Consider the following 21,567-nt stretch of genomic DNA (forward strand, 5'->3'; position numbering starts at 1 on the left):
AGTAGGTGTATCTGATGTTCAATTCCTGATACTGAACTATTATTAACAGGATAACATCATTAAAATCTGTTTAATAAATATTGAAACTCGGCACCCGCAGGTTATAACGTTCACAAAAGCGTGGCCCCAGCCCAGCTTGGTCTGGTCTTAACGTGGAAATTTGCAATTCAAGGGAATTGACTAACTAAAACAAAGACTTAATAAGGAAGAGACCCGTTATTGGATTCTCTATAGTTAGTAGAGGTTGATTTATGACAAGCCAGCACTGACGAAACGAGACCCTTTTCCGTACCATCCCAATAAGGAAGGGGTTTACACGGAATCATAATGATTTGGAGACTGAATTGTCTTCTAGAGAGAATTTTTAGTTACCGTCAGTCACAAGAATCTCCCAGCTCTTTCCATAATCAGAATGAAGATGTCTGCTCCGTCTTATTCAGTGTAGGTACCTTAGCAAATTATGTATCTATTTGGTTAAACTGTATACAGGCCTAGTGGAGAACATACGAAATAAAAAAATATATATATAATAAAATATTTAAGACATATATATTAAATATTTCAATTTACAGAACGGATTAAAATCGGGCTCATATTTTTTTTTATTCGATTATAAAACTAAAACGATATTTTATCGCCAGTTGTTCAGCCATGCGTATATTATTTTTTTTGTTCTGTGCGAAAATAGTATTTGGTAATGTATGGAAGAATGGAATAATACACTACGCGATAAACAGTAAAGATTATGGTAAGATATTTATTGAAATATATAAAAAATAATCTAAATTCCTTTACAAATAACTAGGCTAACCACAAGTTTGCTTTACACTACATACGAACCGTTGACAGTTTGTCGTCTATAAATACTATCACCAGTATAAAGTAGCTTATAATCGGAAAACTGTCGGTAAGTAGTGTGACAATGCTAAACTTGTCGTAAGGATACTATTGAACGAAACTATCAGAAATTAAACTATCATATTCCCCGTTAACTTGAAGCTCATTCTATCAGTTAAAAGTAATATCGAACGAGTCGATCATAAACGTTCATACTTTCAGTTTCAACTTGTCATTGTACATACTATGACTAATGCTTTATCAATGAAAAATATTGAAAATGTCGTATCTTAATTAAAATCTCAGTATTATATCGATAACAGAAATTAAAACGAATGTAATCTTGCTTCACTATAATTACCTTTAGGTAATCGAACTAAAATCAATTAGGATACATTAATTGGACAATTTCCAAAAACAGGATCCGAATCTACTACCTCTGGAACACAGTCTACCTAACACCAGATGCTTTGAAACTTACAGTGATCTTTTCCCCTCCCTAGACTTCCACTCTCAAGAAATCATAATGACTACCCTGTCTCGTATCATGGACGAGCTCTGCGTAAAATTTTTCCAGAGTCCCATGAAGTACAACTCCTCAGATACGGATAAGATTTTGTACATCAGCAATCCGGAGAAGAGGAAGACGTGCGAAACGAATCGTTACAATTTTAACAAACCGGTCGTTGTGAGTTACGATCTAACAAAACTTACCTCCTAACAAATATGACAGGGGATGCAACTACCCTCCGGAAACGGTCTCATAAATTCTCATAACTGATAGATTCTTATAGACATCTGTATCAGAAAATTTTTTCAATCTTATAAATATTTTTTTAACTGATAAATTCTGATACCCAGTTAGCTGGTTTGTATCGGAATTTAGAAGACTTTTTCCACAGGGTACACATTTAACCCTCCCTTCATTGAGAAAAAATACCTACTGTGTGCATATTGAATTCAGCGATAGCCGCGTTTCGCTACCGAACGGTTTTTTGGACATGGGTTCTGTTTTCCCGCTAAAAAATTTAAATTGATCTAAATTTTGTTTGATAAAAATAACCCTAGCTAACTGGGCTGTCGAAAAGAAACCTCGTCAGGAACGTACATTCGGTTGCCGAGATCATCTCCGTGCATGAATGACCTTTGCCGCCAATATATCCGACCGCTCGCTTCACTCAATAAAATTTATATTTTCCTCCCAAAAAAATACTATTTCTCCATTGTCATGTCAAACTTATTATATATAATTATTGAAAATTGGAAGTTAAATCCAAATATAAACATAACATTCTGCTTTTCCCACATTAAATAGGAAATGGCAATAGGTTACAAATGTTTAAACCCTCACGACATAACAGCCGCTGTGGTCGAAATGTTACGAGCAAGTATAGACCCTAAAGGTAAGTACAGCGCAAAGGTAAGGTACGTCCTTACAGATAATATAATTTACCTTTAATATAACACGAAAAAAAATATTGATAGACAATCCTATCTAGGTTTGACGGTAAACAGCTTCGACCTCATTAAGAAATTTAATGAAAAGGTAAGTATATAAACATAATCAAGAGAAATAAGAATTTAGTTTAAGAGATAGAAAAATATATTGAAATAAACATACCTACATACACTTATAAAGACCATTAAGTTAAAATTAAAAAGTAAAGGCATTTCAAAACGCAACGTAAATTCACAATATGCTATTTCTGGACGGAAATCATTGATTTTTGAATTAACCCTTTCAGACCTGATTTTTTATTTTTTAGAATTTGTTTGAGCCGATTTTATTTCAGTTAGATATTCGCCTATTGAGCATGGAAAAACAAAAAAAAATTGATTATTAGATTATTTTCCGAGAAAATTGATGTTTTCTTTATGTGATCAAATGTGGACATTCGGCCTAAGTGATTATAATAACTGATGTATGGGTATAATTGAACAAATAACAAATAGCTTGATTTTGGCCATTTTTATTATTACAAAAGTATGAAATTCAAACTAAAAATAATTAAACATCTTCAAAACAAAAATAAATCTTCTTACAAAATAAAACAACATAAAAAATCTTCTAAAAAGACAACAAAATAATAGGAACTTTAGTTACTTAGGTATGAAAACTTAGGAAGCAATTTTTGTCTTTAGTCAGACATAAGTGCACTTTGCACTTTATGCATTTGATGCGGGATTTCCCTTTACACCCCGTTAACTTACAGCGCGTTCCACAACCATCGTCATGAGCTGGAAAGTGACTAATACCATCTCGAGCAATTTCAGTTGACGGACGTACTTCTCCTGGTCTTCTAGGAACAACTACTGGTAAAGGACTGCTCAAACTACTTGGACGACCCCTTTTAGCACCTGATATTTTGTTTCGAAGAACTAAACTTTCAGCTAAGCGTCGACGAAAGTGAAGAAGTGCGAGCCGTTTTGCTTTTGGTATCCCAAGCAAGTCACAATCCATATCATACTCGCGGTAGGCTTGAACAACTGCCAAATCTGATGCGTGGAATATCATACGCAAAGGCCACTTCTTTGACTTTATAAACGTTCTATAATAACTCATAAGTTGATCAAGGAGATCTACCCCTCCCATGGCGTGATTGTACTTTTTTACAATTTCAGGCCTCTCGACTTCTATAAATCTATTCTCTGTTTTGGACCATCTTTTCACCATATCTTTTTCTCCTATACCAACGAAATTGGAAGCTAAGTTGGCTGGTTTGTTATCAAGCCATTTCACCATGGTGACATCTCCATCCGTACTACAAATCTCTTCGGCAAAACCCCTTGGTTTCTTTTTTATATCTTTGTCACTAAGCAACGGTGGCCTTGTAAATCTATTGACACGCGCAGTGCAGGTAGCCATTATGCCTTTGTGTTTCAAAATTTGGAGCATGTAATAAGACGAGAAGTAATTATCGCAATATAACTCATGACCTCTACTGTCACCGACTCTTTTCATTAGATGTAATACTACCGCAGCTCCAAAGCCTACTTTCTTTATCAGTGACCTGTCAAATTCTGGAATAGAATTTTGATAAATAATAAAGTCATAGGCACGGCCATTTTTCCCACACAAAAAGAAAAGCTTCATTCCCCATGGACAAGGTTTTCCTTTGATGTACTGCTTAGCAGAATGTTTCCCTGTAAAAGGAACTATTTGTTCATCGACACACAATTCTTTTTCTAGCGGTATTTCTAAGCATCGGCTTCGGATCGCATTATAGATTGGTCTTACTTTATAAAACACGTCAGTGCAATTAGTAGGCTTTTTCATATTATCTACTAAATGGAGATTGTTACGAAGTTCAAAGAACCTATCTCTTGCCATATTGTTAGTGAAAAGTGGAATGCTAATATGATTTTCCCAGTACATTTTCAAAACTGGATAGTTGAAAACTCCCGTTGCCATGTGCAAACCAAATAAAATTTCAATTTCATAGCTGGACGTAGGCTTAAACCTGGTTTTTCCTGACTGTACTGCATATAAGTTTGTCATTTCGGCCATTTGTTCAAAAAGCTCTACAGGAACATATCTATTATAATAACAAATGGGATCTTGCACGATGGGTTCTAAAGCTATTGGTAGCAAGAAATCCGTTGGTATTGTGTTATTTATTTGTCTATGCCTCCACTTTATGTTCGGTTTTGGCGTAAGGTAATCGAAAAGTTCAGCATTCGGCGTAACTTGCTCCTCTTCGCCCTCCACAATATCCGGCTCTCTTGGCGCCTCAGGCTCGGACTCGTAATTGAAAGCTGACCTTTCTTCGTCTTCTTGTTCGTCAGGGGGTCAAGTGGGGTGTACTCTCTTTGATTCTGAGTTACTACATCGGCTCCCAACCTAACGTGTCTCGCAAATGGGACATTATTATTATTTCCCACATCCTCATCATCCGAAGATAGCTCAAATTCCGACTGGTTATCCTTTTCCAAAGCTCTCAAAGCATCCCTCGAAAACATGATTATAATTTGATCATAAATTTACCTGTAATAAACACAATTTAAGACTTTACCACGCAAATTTTATAATAAATTATAACATTTATTACCAGAAAATAACTTTATTTACTAACAGCAGCAAAGTACCTATTTTGAAAAAAATGTTTAACCAATACCTACTGTCCACGTTTGTGGACATAACGAATATTCGCGATTTATTGTACAAATAACTAAAAATTTTGATGTAAAATACTTTGTTCTTTGCCTATATAGTATAACTTATCCATTTATATTTATTTCAAAACATATCTAGCAGAAAAACTTGAAATTTCAATAAAATAAAAATGACTTACCTACTCAGTTCAAAGTTTCGCTGGTAACTGACCGAAAATGGCTTAGAAGTGCACACACGTATCAATAGATGCCGCTAGTTGTTTCATTTTTAATAATTTAGAATGTTCGCAAGTGATGACAACAGTTTTTATTTACGTAAAATTTAAATTTAGTAGTAAAAAGACTCAAAACTTTTATGTCCTCAATTGTGCACGCGAGGTCTGAAAGGGTTAATATAATTATCCTGAAAATCGTATAATAATGAGTTAAAGAAATAAACTGGGCTCGTTTTATTTAAATCATGCGAAGTCGAAGGACTTCAATGTGTTGCACGAAAACACAATAGGTACATGTTTATTGTATATACCTAATGTATTTGCAGTAACTTGTGACCTTGATTAGAAGAAATACGTACATGAAAAGGCTTGTGATATTATTTTGCCTATATAAAATAATTCAATATATTTTAATATTAATGATATTTAAGGTTTTCGCGAGTATTCATTTTTATGAGACTAATATTTTAATATACGACGCGACGTTCCGGTTACTTTGCAGCAGCCGTGATCACGGGCTGACGAGATGAAATGTCTTTAATATAATTATCTGAATGGACATGTTTTTTTCTTTATATAATAAATCTTGTCAAACAGAAGATTGTGGTTTGGTTAAATTCGTATACGCTCGTACTGTTCGTGTGAAAATTAATGTATAAAAATCTAAACTGTGTTACTTTAAGTTATCAAACTCATGGTAGGGATTATTTTAGTCTTGAATACGTTTTAGGAATCTTCAAGTTCAATGTTGCTATCGGCCAGCGACAGGAATTACATCAATGCCCATTTCAAAACGGAGTGCGGTTCGATGTCCAAGCCTCTGTTGATCCAAAGACGTCTTGGCTCTTTGGATGTGGAAATGAGCAAGGCTAACGTAAAATACTACAAAGACAAAGTGTGGCCCCTGGGTATAGTTCTTTACGGGGTTGATGACGAACTAGGTGAGATTGTAACTGAATTATAGCAGTCTTAAATAAACTCTGGATATACGAATATGTTTATTACTTATTGGAGTGATAACATATAGTAGGGCATTCGCTTCGTAACGTAACGCGTTACGCTCGAGTCTGGGTTCCCTTTCTCTCGTATACGTCATCAGTTACACGCACGCGGCAAAAATGTTCCGAGTAATATTAAATTTATTTATACACAGATTATAAATGTAATATAAAATTTTAGTAATAGATAACCTCTATTTTTTTTAATAGTTTAAGCGATCACTTCTCAATTTTACGAGATGAATAAAATTTTTTGTTTATAATGTTTTAAGTACGTTAATACAGGTAATTCACTGGATTATAAGATTCTGAGACACGCTATGACTTCCATTGAGATATCAACTTGTGTGGTGTTCCAAGAAGTCAAGACTGATGGTGTCTTGGAAGCTAAGAGTCAAATCTGGTTTTCGAGAGATGGTAACGAAATGCCCATGTTCGGTTTTGTTGAAAACAAACAGGTGAAAGTATTTTAATAGCTATGTACGGCTTTAAATATCCTCTGTTTGATTTAAATTTGACAGATGACACGTAATATAAAATAAACGTAACATAAAATATACGTCGGAGTAGGAAGTATAGCCACCTGCGTAGTCACGTAGTAGTAGGTACAGATTATAGATCCTGCCAAGTCTTGGCGAGCAGCATATCAGTCAGCTTACACCCTGAACACATCTTTCGACTCCTCAAGGGTCTAGTTTTTCAGGTGAGCCAGAGGCCCCAATCTGGTCCGAACGGGTGCAATCACTAGGATGAAACTCAGCAGTTTACTATCCACTCAGTTAATACTGTCGTCCCTACTACGGACTCCTCGCAGTCTCACGCTGCACTGCTTCCTCGCGCCTGCCATGTCTCAGATTACAGATAGTTTCACTCGAGTCATTGCAGGGTACGGACCGCTTCGAAGTAAGGTGTTCGTCAAATCTTCTACGAGGTTACCTTCACGAGTCTGAGATCCTGACGACTGTCAAGAATAAAGTCATTAGTGACGTCAGTTATGCTGACGTCACTCTTTTAAAAAACAACAAAGCGCTTCCTACTCCGACAAAGAGATAACGAATTATATTAGGTTGTCCGTTATATAGTTGATAGTTAAACAACTTTTTTTCTATACATTTTGATACCAAAACGCAAATTAAATTCAATTTGTTTGTGTATTTTTTTTATATATTTCTGCACATTAAATAAATTTTACATTGTTGTAGTGTTGTAACAAAATAATCGAAGTAATATCTATCAAAGATTTTGGTAAAAATCATTAACATATATATATATATATATATTCTGAAATACTATACCTAAATATATATATAATTTAGTAAATACATAAAAATTATGCAATCATTTATCACCGGTCAATTAACAGCTGTCAGAATCGCAAACTTAAAGCCGCTTTGTACAATAAAAAAAAAATACTTTCTGACATTCCCTACTGATTGCATTTTATTGTATTTTGTAGACAGTAAAACTGTCGTCCTTCGTTAATGGCGCCGCCGGTCACGACGCCCACGTTTACAACAACTTGTTCAGGGTTCTTGGAGTGCACATGATGTCGAATAGATTTGACAGAGATAATTACGTCACAATAACTTGGCGGAATGTTGAGAAGGGTTGGTTCATTACAGTTATCTCATATTCATGTTAAAATATACAAAAAGTGTATAATCTGAGTTTAAAAAATTTTACATCAAATTCTGGACTCACATTTGCGAACTCTGGTCTGTGACGTCTGTCACTTTGACAACTAAGTTATATAGTATATAAAGATAGTTTCGTTCAATTAAATATTCCATCTTTTTTATTAGGAGGTACGAGTTTAACTAATCTTATTTCTTCTTAATAATTCAAATAAATATGCACACATTATCTTCTAGTTGAAGTAATTAAGATAATGTTTGACCAAAGAATTATCCTTACCAACCGTCTGTGATTCACGCTACATACGGACAGTTAACTTTATTCGTTCATAAACGTTCGTGAATTTATAAATAAAATACTAAAAACGCTCCGTATGTAGCGTGAATTACCTTAATACCAATAGTTTTGTCTCGCACTCTTAAATTATTGAATACACATTCTATATCTCAAACAATTCTTATATTAAAAAGAATATCAGTGTTAGTATTACGTCCAACGAAACGAGATAAACAATAACAACAACATTTCAAGATTATATCTTACTTATAGCAGATTTATAACATAAAATTCCTTTATTCTTATAAATAGTTGTTTGACAAGTTTTTTTATTAAGTGAAATAATTATCAGGTAAAGAGCAGTATTTGGAACGTTCACCAGAAGAGGCTTGGCTAACGCAGATACCTTACGACTTCGACAGTATCACCCACGCTCCAGCCAATTATATGTGTGGAGACTGCTCGCTCGGAGCGGCCACCGTGCAACCCATACAGGTATATACATAACATAGGTGGAGCCTGGCTGTGGTCAAGAAATTGCAGCTCGAACCTGGGCTCGCTCGAACGGGGAAGTACCACCTTCTCACAGAAAATCGGCGTGAAGTAGTCTTTAATGGCTGCGTTTCGTGCGATGAGTGAGAGAGACGGTTGCTCATTCTCTTTTCCACCTTCTCCTCTCCCCCTTCCACACTCCACATCCGCCAAACTAAGTTTCTGATATCCATACGTGACGGTAACTATCTTTTTATGTAGTCCGTTTGGCTCTTTTGTAATAAAGAACCAACAGTTACTGGAACAGAATTTTAATAATGTCGTCGGTTCAATTCCTGACTCCTATCGATGATAATTTTTTATTTTAACTGAAACTTAACTCAAGAATTCTTTGCAAGTAAAAATAATCTGTCAAAAAATATATAAGACAAACTGCCAATAGATAAACTTCATTATCTATTCATGAACTTTCAATTTCAACAAAATAAATAATCTATTTTCCAAAACTGTACTTATAACCTCATAAGATATGAATTATCTATTTTACAATGCTATCAGCGAGTAAATTTAACCAATTGTTTTTTTTTATCAATTCGTAAACTATTTCCATCAATGTCTATGTTTATACGGCTGTATGGGCTTTGGTCTCTGCCTCTTCTGAAAGGAACGTATTTAACCAAAAAAAAATGTCTATGGTTATCTGTCAGTAGTTGACATTTTTATAATTTAATTTATGTAATTATTTATATTTTTCAGGATTACCTCTGGCAGAGAACTATATCGATGGGCCATTCGAAAGAATTAAGCAAATACGACGTACAAATTATCAATATGTTGTATATAACACAGTGTCGTAAACGATTATTTGACGTGTAAATATACAATGGTTTCCATGAACCCATTTTAACTAATTATCTTTGTTTTTAAGACATAACTATACGTGTTTCCTCCATACAGTACTCAAGATTATTCACCGAACAAATAAAAATGTTGTCATTTGCAAAATATTCCACTATTCAAGTCCGAATAAAGCCGTAGCATACAATAAAGAACTCGACTCAAATAGTATAATAAATTAATTAATAGTAATTTCAGACTGCGATATTTAGATTAAATTAAATAACACGTACTAAGAACCCACTGTTCGTAAACTCACGCAATATAAATATATGCATCAACTGTCTGTGTTGAGTTACCGCAAACTGGAGGTAAGGATGTTTGAGGTAATATCTTTATAAGCCAGAATGTCATTGAACGCGTATTTTAATACGCAATTAATACAGTAAATAATTATTTAGAGACAAAAAATTATAGTCACATTGAACATTTGAATGGAAAATTTTATTACCGAGAACAAATATACAGATAAATCAGTACTTTTATAATGAAGGGCATTTAAAACAAAATAATCCCATGCGATATATGTACAAAGACAAACGTTAGTACATCAAAGAATTTGATCAAAAAATTTAGACAATAATATGCTATCACTTAACACAATGCTTCAAATGGTCGACCAGATCTCTCTTGCTCTCCACTCTCACGTTACAGACATCACAAGTGTACCTATCACACACACACTTCCCTGTGAATTTTCCCATACAGTATTTGCATTCATCGGTGTCGTTTATCGACGAACACACCAAACAATATTTCACAGAATCTGACACTTTGATTGACTTGTTCATGTAACAACTGCATTTATTCGACTTGCTCTTGAATTTCTTCTGTCTGTAATACGAACTGATCTGTTTTTCCTTCATATTACCATCGTTCGTGTCCGCATCGTCATCAGATTCTATGATCTTGTACACCGCTACATATTCCTCTTGTCTATCTTTATCTTTTTGTATCTGTTTGAAGTATCTTTCCTGTTTCGCTTCAGTTTTTGATATGTCTTTGATGTCCTCGTAGCTGTCTTCGAAGTAGCTCATGTCGAGATACTCCTCGTCAATGGGCATGTTCTTATCGAAGTCCTCGTCCGATGTTTTCGCTTTGTCGTCTTCGGCTATTGGTATTTTTATGTTCTCCAGATGTTTCAAAACTTCGTCGTCCCTCAACTCCATAGAGCAATCATCGTTAATCCTATCAGAATTCTTCTGGTTATCAATTTCCGGTTTAGTAATCTTCTCCCGCATGTTCTTCAGTAACGTCTCCAACTTACCTCTCTTCTTAATGAAGTTCTTGCTTCGATCTATCACGTTTATGACTAGATCGTTTGCTAAATTACAACCAACATTGTCTGTCTTTTCTTCATTTTGACAACGACTTTTATCTTCCTCGGGCGATCTTGAATATAGAGCTTCTGCAAAATATAATATAATCATTACTGCAAAATGTTTCTGACAACTAATAATTAAGGAATAACAGTTTTCAAAAATTCAAATTTCCCGTCACTCGTTGTGAAGAGTATAAAAATCGATTGACATTACAGATTATCGATTATATCGATAAAATAAAACCGTCAAATGCATAGAAAATATCGATATTTTTTTATTATTTACGTTGAAAAAGGACAATGTGTCCTTTAAATAAAAAAAACATACAGAATATTTAAAGAATAGCACGAATTAACATTATTAAGATGACAATAATTGCCAAAAAAAAAAATGGATTTCATTGCATAAATATAAACAAATTATAAAATATTAAAAAATTTACAGTATCATTCAAATAAGCTTGTTTTTGAACATAATACGTTGTTTTGAAGTTATTCGAAACGAATTAACAGAAACGTACTGTACTTTATTTTCTTAGCTGAATAAATAGTTTATAATATATATATATATATCCTTAAACCTGAATAGTTATTGCTATTACCACGAGTTACCACGTCGAGCTGACAGACAGTCCGCAGTTATTTAATAAAGTCTCACATAACAATATCGACGTGTTACTTAGGTGCGAATGAATTCTTAAGACCGTTTGTATTTAGTCTAACGTTACGTACTCATAGTGGGGCAATCTTAGAAACGACACTCAGGACAAAATTATATATGTATATATATAGAACAAAAGAAAAAAAAATTGTAAATATTAATTTTTTTTTAACACCAGCACCATCTGTTCAAATAATTAAATATACCTAAAGTATATACTTTTTAATATAAAATCATTCTTATCATGAATTAAAAAATATTTTTTAATTTATCTAAAACAACCTTATTATTAGAGCTAACGACATTAATTTAGTTATGCCTGTCACAACACAATCTTCATATTTAAAGTGGCTTATATTATTTTATTTATGCCCTAACCTTCTCCATGTGCAGAGGCCTTGCTCAGTAGCAGGCTCCGACAGGCTATTGACTATTAAATTTAAATCCTTGCTGTGCTAAATATATTTCTCTTCAAGTATTTCTCCTTATAAAACTAAAGGCTTAGATCCTATAATATTAATATGTAATTATTTTGTAAAAGTGTAAATAAAAAATCTCATATACAAAATAGACCTGAAACTGTGAAGCTTTTTCTTATAAAAAAAAATATATATTTTTAAAGTGAAAAAATCTATTAATCATCAAGGCTGATGTATTTGTATCATTTTAAAGCTGATTTTGATAAAATTTCGCCGAAAATATAGATGATTTATCAGAATAACATATATTTTTTTGTAGTTGTATGTGATTTTAGCAAAACATCAGCTTTGCGGAGTCAAAATTTATCTAATCTCAATAAAATTCACAAATTTCACTTGTTTGCTTTAAATTTTTAGTATGGGATAACTTTGATATCGGTAGACAAGATAAATTCACTTCATATAACTTATTTTGCTTTGACGTTCCCGGAACTGTAATTCTCATTCTTCACTGCACTTATCAGATCGTAACAGAATTACACCCAAGTTAAATAACATTCTAGTAATTAATCTACGTTATGTGTAAAGTTATAAGGAAAGTAGAAAAATCAATACACTCATACAAGCCAGCCATGAATTTCTTATTAATCGGTTACCTTCCATATATCCATGGGGCGGATCTTCCCACCAGACGGGGCTGGGACAGGTCAGGATCTCCAAGAAATCTTCATCATCCAAACTCCCGCTCTCCTCAATGACTCTGATCAACTCCGGGAAACTTATATTTGAATTTGTTTCCATACTGTTCATCAAGGCATCGGACAATGTGTTACTAGGTTCTGGAAAATAATTTTAAGCCAAATGATAATTCTATATATATATATATGTATAGTCATTATATACAAAATGTATGGAATACAATATCCCCTTATATTATTAATGTGTTCGCACAACAACATTCCGGAGCTACATAAATATTCTCAAAAATATAATACATGTATATATTTAAGTATATAATAAAAAAAAGTATTATTTCAAACAGATAATAAGGTTTAATCACGCATCACTTACCCTTCCTCGGTATGTGCAGCTTCCGTTTGTTGCTACTTTTTGTCCCGCCGACCATTTTCAGACAGTTCTTTGGTATGAGCACTATTTTCTTCGGTTTTATGTGCCGTTTGTGTTTATTCGGATGGAATTCTGTATTCTCTATGAGCTGTTTCATTTCCTGTAATCTATTTTTCTTCTCGTTCTGTGGTAGCGCTGGCTTCTTTGCGGTTTTATTTTTTTTATTGTTCCTAATCACCTTTTTCTGTTCCGGTTCCTGTGTTTTTTTCTGTTGGGCTGATTTGTAACGTGTTATTATCGTCTCCACTGGCATGGCTCGTGGTGTCCTCTTTGTTTGTTGATTTTTCGACGACATCCTGATGGTAAAGGATATTGATCAGAAATATTATAAAAATTTAATTAAAAGTGTACTGAAATAGCATTATTTGCTGTTTATTTGCAACATCTAATGCTTGCTGCACGTTTATTAAAATAAATCTACAGTCACGATTAACTCACCTGTTATAAACATGGATTGTACTAAAGGCGAATCATAAAATGTAAAATTACTTTTCAACAAATACAATACTCAGTGTAAAATTGTTTGTGACTATAATTAACTCAAGATCTGATCACATTGTGACATAAAAGTCCATTCTAGCATCGATATTTTAAAACATCACGCAATTTTGAATTAAAATGATGCTTGGGAACAATATAGCACAATTATAGTAAAATAATCACAACGAATCTAAGGGTATAAGCCGACAATTATATAATATACAATATTATTTAAAACATCAATAGACTTGATATTAACAAAACTAAAGTCACGGACACAAATATTTTAGTCATAAATCACGAAAGACAAAACCAGATATCTTAAGACCTTACATTAATACAAAAATATTGTTCAATTTATAACATGTGGCTAAATCTTACCTTTAAAATATCTTTACATTAATTAAAATTAACTTCGTGATCGTAGATATTGTTTTAAAAAACAAACGTATTACGAAATATCCTTCGAAATCAACAACTGAGAATTCACGAAACGCACATAAGAAAGGGAAATCTAGGCCCGAATTTCTGTAGTGGCAGCACCACACTAATGATGTCAAGGGATCTGAGATGGAACCTTGTCGCTTTACAAATTCATATAAAATATCATAATATTTCCGTATTGTTTGCATATATGAAAACTATTTTATATACTATTGAGATAAAATTTAAGAAAATTTATGTCATTTAAGTTTATTTATAAACTGGACTCAATATAATGTAAATATCCTCACAATTATTTTCTGTGATTTTACGTAATATCGAAATAGAGGATTAATATTTGTAATAAAATACTTGTGCGTGTTTAAATCGAAACTAGTTGGTATTTTTATGATTATTTTTATATATATTTATATTTAAAAAATATATATTTTGTTGCCAGCAACTAAATTATACAATTGGTTTCCTAGTTCAATATATAGATGGCGCTGATCTTGAAAACAGAAAATAATTTGAAGGAAAAAAAAAATTGATTCTTTTTATTTAAAGTTCTTTTGAATAAAGCTTTTATCGCCTGTCATATGCAAGTCTATAGAGAAAACATTCTGAAATAAACATTTGTAGCCGTCCCTTAATATTCTATGTTATATTATGTTACATTAAAATATCTGTGAAAATGATATTACTTTTAAAATAGACTGATTTAAAATTACACTTAAATTAAAAATCGTTTTAAGGTAAGATTCATTTGAATATCGTATGTTCTGACGTAAAAAATGACTGTCACAATAATTGACACAGGAACATATTATATACATATATCTTTTGTAATACAATTATATTTAAAATACTTTAAACTTACTTATTAATTAAAATTGTAATACAATTAAATCAGATAATATAAGAGATAAATCAATTTTATTATAATAACTTTGTAGCATCTGTCTTTTTAAATCAAGAAATATAACCTTCTTTGTGTCACTGTATTATCATTAATTATAATTTATTTTATATAATTATTCAAATATATTAATTGAATTATTTATCTTATTTTTGTGTTATAAAGCGTTTAATAATGTATATTTATATATATAATGGAAACCTATGGATAAAAAACTTCATCCAGAGTTAGGTTATGACAGCTGTATATGTAACCTCTTTTAGTAAATAAAAAAACGTATTCCAAAGTCAAATATATTTATTTGTTTTCCTTCAATTCTTTTACGTCTTCATTCCTGTTAAGTTCTGCAAAAGATAAAATGAATTTATTTTATAGTCAATATTTTAATTGCCATTTTTATTATGTCCATACAAAACCAGTTTAAAATATAAATACCTCTGACATTTTCATAAAACCTTCCGTGCGGTTAATGAACGCGTCTTGGGCTGAAAACGAATGACGTTTGTTTTTGTAAAAAAGGAATAAAATAATCAATTAATTCAATTATCTGTCAAATAAGTAACGAATGTGGTAAATTTTTATGTAGTCTTTGCAAATATTAGAAGATTTTTGGTGAATCTGTAACGATATTGAGATTATTTGTAATTTTAATGTTGGAAATCGTCAATCCACCAAATAATACAGCAATGCATACGACTTTAGTTCAGAACTATTTTTCTATTTTCGAACGAATTTTATATATGGCCTCTTTTTTACATTATTTTTATTTAAATTAGATTGGAATTATTACTTTGAAAACTTATTTATAAACGAAGTATCTTTTTTTATGCTATGGCTTCAATCGTGGAGTATTCTGCCAATGTTAGCCTATTTATTTGTCGGACGAATTATAATCTTGGTACCGTGTTGAGAAATTTTATAATTAGTTAATGAAATGACATTAAACTTCATGTTTAAGAAGTTTTCTATAAAATATTTTCAGAGACATGAAAAATGTTGACTTAATAAACTGTACGCTTATTATAAGTTTTTATCCTCACTACACACTAACCGTTTCACGTTTCTTTCAATAACCTACGTTAATCTGCGTGAGGAGATTTTTGAATGAAAAACTGTCAACGTTACGTATATTGTGACAATATCAACTTAGTGTAAGCATAATGTTTCTAAGTTTTGAACATATAAGTTTAAATTAATATTATTACTAACATTACGGAGTGTTTTTTTTTTTGTTCTTGATGAATTTTGCTTAATATTTTATAATAAATAAATGTTTATTTTAATCTTCTCCAGACGTTTTTCAATTTCGTAGATAAAACTACTGCGTTCGTACAGTATATAAGATTTAGAACTGTCAAAATTTTTGTACTGTCACATATTTTCACAAAACATTATCCCTTATTAGTGTTGTCGTAATTAAACTAAGGATTTTGCTTTAAATGAAACTAATATATTTTCGGATATACTAAGCGGATTTTATTATTTTAAATCTACACAATCCCGAAGTTTCGGTTTCTTTTCAGCAACCGTGATCACGGGCAGGCGAGAAGACACATCGTATATGATACGTAGTGTATCCGAAAATATATTAGTTTCATTTAAATGTATAAAACTCGCGAAAGTCTTAGATCTCATTAAGGATTTTGCTGGTTGAATGTTTCTATAGAGTTGATATGTTACTAAACTACAAACTATGCGTACCGAGTTTCTTGTACGCGCGTGGTAGAGAATACAACGCTTAAAAACTTTTTACACTTTTATTTTACTCACCTTGATGAATAATGTCGTCGAACATATTAGGTTTGGCGAAGGACAGCGCCATTAGAGCCTGTGGAATATTATAAAAATTAAATAAATTACTTAATATTTAATAAAATAGGTACATATATATAAATATACATCTTTTAAGAAAAATCTTTTCATTTGTCTTTATTTTTTTAATTTTAAAAAAAGCAGTCTCATTAAACAATATGTCGGACTTCAGTAAAATACTTTTACGGCGGTACTTTTTTTTTTTAAAGATATCAAGCGTGAGTTGCACCAGTGTCTGCCAGAATTTAAAACTTTCTGAATTATTTTTTTATTATAATATAAATAATTACAAAATATTATATCAATGAATTATTCAACTATTAAAATATACTTGTTACAAACTTACCGAGATAAGCAGTAGGATATATAGGAACTTCATTTTAGATAAATTTTCTTTTATGTTACTAAATTTTAAACTCGCGTCCATTTATACTAACCTCACAAAAGATGTTAAATTGCTGTCATTGAAACTCGTCAAAAAATCTTTTTATTATTCAAATAAGTTAATTATAGATATGTTTAAATAAATTACCCATTGCGGGTGTGACGAATCAGTTTATTGAACAATACAAACGTTAGTTATAATACTAGTTATATTAGTTCAGTATTCTCACCGCGTGTGCTTAAGTAAATACTGACAGTTTTAAAGTATTCATTAGTATCATCAATTTCACATCTCATTTTCATGACCATTGCTGTAAACGAACCAAACGTCGTAATTTTTATTATAAAATAATAATAAACGCGTAGTATCAGTAACTTTGTTTCATTAAAATGTGAACACGTGAAAATCTTATATATTAAGTTAGTGTAAGCCTAATTATGTCGTCACACTAAATACTGTTTGTATTTAAGTTAAATATGTCAACTCGTGTTAATGGTCCAGTTATAGTAGCGCATTACGGGTAATTACTTGTATATTATTTGAATTAACATTCAGGCAGTGCTAAGTTAATATGAATTACTTTGAAGTTGTTGGCCTTTTCTAGAATATTATTCTATTAAACTGTTTAAAGTGAAGAAATGTTCTAAAATATATTTTTATTTAGAAATATTTTAAATAAACTTAGAATAACCTTTTTTAAATTCATAAAGAAGTTATTTTGTTTACGCGTAAAGAAATACATGCTTTTCAGTATTTATTTGTAAGCTTGTTTTACTTGTTAAAATGTTTCTTAATTATATAGTAGTGCAAAAAGGTTTAAACTTAAAATCTATTTATATTTTATACTCACAAAGTTATTGGTATCTTGACATACTTTAACATTTGCTCTTTTATTTTTACGTTGACAAGAGCTATATATTTTTAAAAAATGTAATAGGAATTTCATAATTACGTTGGGTAAACTTAACAATTCAATTTATCAAGATATTATTCTACACAATTGGTTAACAACAATTTACTGAAATTTTTTTTGAAATAATTATGAACGCGTCCATTAAATTATAAATATTTTTATATTTGACATTGACAATTAGTATTTTTATTTTGATTTATTAACTTTATTTGCATGATCATTTATTTGTGTTCTTCTTTTTATTATTTTTTGTTATATTCTTAATTTGTTTTATACAAACCGTATTTTGAGGATGAAGAAGAAGAGTGTTGCTGTTAAGAATCAAAATTATTGCAAACATTGTAACAAAACAATAATAGGGAGCTCATACAAATTTAAATCTCATTTATTCAAACACAATGCCGTTGAAGCGAGATTCAAATGTAAATATTGTTCCAAAGCCTACTACCGCTATGATACATTCGTTATACACGAAAAAAGTCACTCCGGCGTGAAAAGAAATGACAAAAATTATGTATGTGACTACTGCGACAGGAGTTTCGTAAACAAATTCAATCTGATCGTCCATTTGAAGAAAATACACGACGATTCAGTGAATACAGACAGAATAAGGTTCTCATGCGACGCCTGCGGTGTACATTACTGTGAGAAACGAAGCTTGGACAATCACATACGTAAAATACATTTCAACCTAACACACCACGCAGAGCCGACGCACATCACCAAGTCAGTAAACGAAAGCTGGATAGAACGTGTCAACATACGCAACACATGTGTACTCATAACGAAGGTAAATAGCAACGTTATAACGATAGAAAAGTGCGGTAAGATAAAAGAATTCACCCAACCAGATACCAAATGTCCCGATAAAACTTCATACGAGAAACAATTCGTGGACCAATACTCGAGGGCTATATGCGACTATTGTCAGAAAGTAATGCTGAAAAAGAGCTTGAAGAATCACATTACCGAACGCCACTTAGATATAAGGAAGTACAGATGCTCGGATTGCGGCAGGTCTTTCAAGAGACACTACCAATACACCGACCATAAATGTAATCAAATAATAATCAAGTCTTAAATCATTCGGCGGAAAAATTTTACATACATAATATAGATCTTACGATTTAGATCATGTATTAAGCTATTTAAGATATGGGAGAGGTTTAAATTTATGAATTCACATGTGCCTTGAAGTAAATAATATACTCATATATATATATATATATATATATATATATATACACCATATAATGGCATGTCTGAAGATTTCTTTATGTACTTCAAACTGTGTGTATGTAGGTTGCAAAGTAAACTCGCGGTACGTTCAATGAAAGTATCTTTGAGATGAAACTTCTTCATTCAATGGATTCACCGTGCGGGCGCCGGGTCCATGCAGGGAGAGGGGCTTCAACAGTGCCTGGGACTTGACCCAGGTGTAGGTTTAAGGCTCCTATCTAATGTGTGTTAAATGCTCACCTCCACCGTTCAAGCTCCTCTCTCTGCCTAAACAAGTGATATGTACTTGTCAAAGGTATCTGACTTTGACCAGGTTTTTATGTAAATTGCTGGTTTATTAAGAACTAAGATTAATAATTTCGTTAAAGGCCTAGTGACAATATATTTAAGAGAAAATCCCTATAAAAATATCCTCTCACATAATTAAAAATCAATAATTAATAAGTTTTTAAGACTACAAATTTACATATACTATTTTTTGTGTTTTAAAAATCTGTTTTTTGTGCCTTAAATCTTTAATAAGACTGAATGATGAAAGCCTTGGTCTGAGACGTTCAAAAAAAAATCTACTTAAGTGAACCTTTATAAGTTATATTTTAAGTTATTTTAAGATTTATGAATGTTAAACATATGTTTTAATTATGAGGAAATATGTTTTTTACATATCCAGTCAGCTCGATTCAGGTGAAGCACTATAAAAGGTACATTTTTTAATCTTATTTCGAGTATAGCTATACATTTATATATTTTTAATAAAATCAGTATTCCTAATATTTTTTTATATTCCATTTTTTTGTCATAAATAATCATCAATTAATTATATTACACGAGATCTTGGATTTGGTCTGGTCGAGTCAACTTGTGTTGTCGGTTATGGCAAGGCTACTATTAAGACTTACTATCCTAGTTTTATATCAACTATTTTACTATATTTACACTAAAAAATAATCTATTAAATTTATTACGTAACCTATTGTTACGTATATAATGGATTTCTTGTTGAATTATACTTAACTTAGAATTTAAAATAATTATAACCACAACATCACACAGACCACAATATTAAGTAAAACATGTATTCCAATATGTATTTTTATTAAATTCGTAAGTTTTGGATTCATAAAAATGGATGAAATTCTTCATTTTCCTTCATTATCTCCATCAATTCCAGCTTTTTACACGGCGACAGTTTTGATAGTTTACTTGAAAGCGTAGGTATATCGTTGTCTATATTTCTATTACATTTAGTATTTTTAAATACACTTCTATGATATTTCTTTTTGATATCCGATGTATTAAAAGTGCTTGTTACTGTTAAATCTTGTTTTATTTCCACTTTTTTATTTTCAGTAGGACTCCGCTTTTGACAGTTATCCAAGCAGACGAAATTTCTATTTCCCGCCATCATTATTTTCGAGTAAATGATAATGTTTGTTGAATTTATTATTTGAAATAAAACAAAATCCGGGTTTATCTGCAAAGAAGATAGTTAAAACTACAATAACATAGACAGTAATTTAAAAATTTCCATTTATATAAAACAATAAATACTTTTCGTACAATATATGCGGTATCTATTTCGCAAAATTCCCGCCCTTGACAAAATACTGGCCATTTTGAGTCATATTTGTATGCTATACGCATTTTTGTTTTTATTGGATTCCCACATTTTCTGATTAAATTTAATATAGTTAATGAATATTGTATTTTTGAGTTTTCTGGTCTAAAAACAGTTAATTCTTCCCTATTATTCATTGCGGATATTTCAAATCGGCATAATTCGGTTTTGTCTTCAATTTCCTAAAATTAAAAAAAAGATTTGTAATATTATTAAATATTTAAGCAACGTAGATCTACAATATTATACCCAAAATCCTGAGTGGCATATCGTACAATTTATTTCACTTATACTTTGACTCTTGTAATGTATTAATTCCTCTTTTGTTCCGTTTTTTATTCTTCTCCATGTTCTCCAGTAAAAATCTCGTTTATAAACATATTGCACTCCATTCATACTCATCAGATCTTTTAAAGCGCTTTCGATTATCATAGAATTATCATTTAATTCCAAATGAGGAATATTATGGTAGTAAAAAATATTATTCAATTTAGTTGCGTTTATTGCTCTATTCAGATTACCATTTAATTGTAATGTGATAACAATAAAAAATATTATTTTAAAAACCATTATTATTACCACTCAAAGAGAGACGCGAACGAAATTTTTACGATTGTGAAGAGAACGCCGTATTTATAAACAGTTTTGTTGTTTGATTACGTCCTTTTGTCAAAACTTAATCTTTCCTGTAAATTTTGTAAATTGTAGATTGCAATGTTTGTAAAAATAATAGTACAACTTTAATTATACCCTTTATTTTAATAACTATAAAACATTCTTTTTGTA

The 21,567-nt window shown here is 31.4% G+C and overlaps 3 protein-coding genes and 1 long non-coding RNA gene across 5 annotated transcripts; 1 reads left to right on the forward strand and 3 right to left on the reverse strand.

The window, feature by feature from the left end:
• The first annotated feature begins 601 nt into the window (after positions 1–601).
• Positions 602–9,477, forward strand: LOC116778426 (uncharacterized). The gene is made up of 9 exons (XM_032672430.2): positions 602–748; positions 1,341–1,525; positions 2,153–2,240; positions 2,337–2,383; positions 5,896–6,106; positions 6,449–6,621; positions 7,620–7,770; positions 8,427–8,569; positions 9,323–9,477. Exons 1-9 carry the CDS (start codon positions 652–654, stop codon positions 9,440–9,442), a joined length of 1,215 nt encoding a protein of 404 aa, XP_032528321.2. The 5' UTR covers positions 602–651; the 3' UTR covers positions 9,443–9,477.
• Positions 9,478–9,885: 408 nt separating this feature from the next.
• Positions 9,886–14,004, reverse strand: LOC116778425 (uncharacterized). Of its 2 annotated transcripts, none has more exons than XM_032672428.2 (4): positions 13,854–14,004; positions 12,936–13,288; positions 12,521–12,703; positions 9,886–10,871 (listed from the first exon to the last, which is right to left on the reverse strand). In XM_032672428.2, exons 2-4 carry the CDS (start codon positions 13,285–13,287, stop codon positions 10,054–10,056), a joined length of 1,353 nt encoding a protein of 450 aa, XP_032528319.2. In that variant the 5' UTR covers position 13,288; positions 13,854–14,004; the 3' UTR covers positions 9,886–10,053. The 2 variants fall into 2 exon arrangements, with proteins under 2 accessions (XP_032528319.2, XP_032528320.2); XM_032672429.2 differs by lacking the exon at positions 13,854–14,004 and adding an exon at positions 13,431–13,613.
• A 1,089-nt stretch (positions 14,005–15,093) lies between these two features.
• On the reverse strand, positions 15,094–17,162 carry LOC116778488 (uncharacterized). Its single transcript, XR_004354126.2, has 4 exons — positions 16,973–17,162; positions 16,585–16,642; positions 15,250–15,299; positions 15,094–15,158 (listed from the first exon to the last, which is right to left on the reverse strand). It is a non-coding gene; the product is annotated as an uncharacterized LOC116778488 (long non-coding RNA).
• A 3,079-nt stretch (positions 17,163–20,241) lies between these two features.
• LOC116778271 (uncharacterized) lies at positions 20,242–21,352 on the reverse strand. Its single transcript, XM_061525894.1, has 3 exons — positions 21,031–21,352; positions 20,724–20,963; positions 20,242–20,637 (listed from the first exon to the last, which is right to left on the reverse strand). The coding sequence occupies exons 1-3, from the start codon at positions 21,349–21,351 to the stop codon at positions 20,281–20,283; spliced, it is 918 nt and encodes a 305-aa protein (XP_061381878.1). The 5' UTR covers position 21,352; the 3' UTR covers positions 20,242–20,280.
• Between the last annotated feature and the right edge of the window lie 215 nt (positions 21,353–21,567).

The sequence above is a fragment of the Danaus plexippus genome, chromosome 31, assembly GCF_018135715.1.
Source record: "Danaus plexippus chromosome 31, MEX_DaPlex, whole genome shotgun sequence".
NCBI lineage: Eukaryota > Metazoa > Arthropoda > Insecta > Lepidoptera > Nymphalidae > Danaus > Danaus plexippus.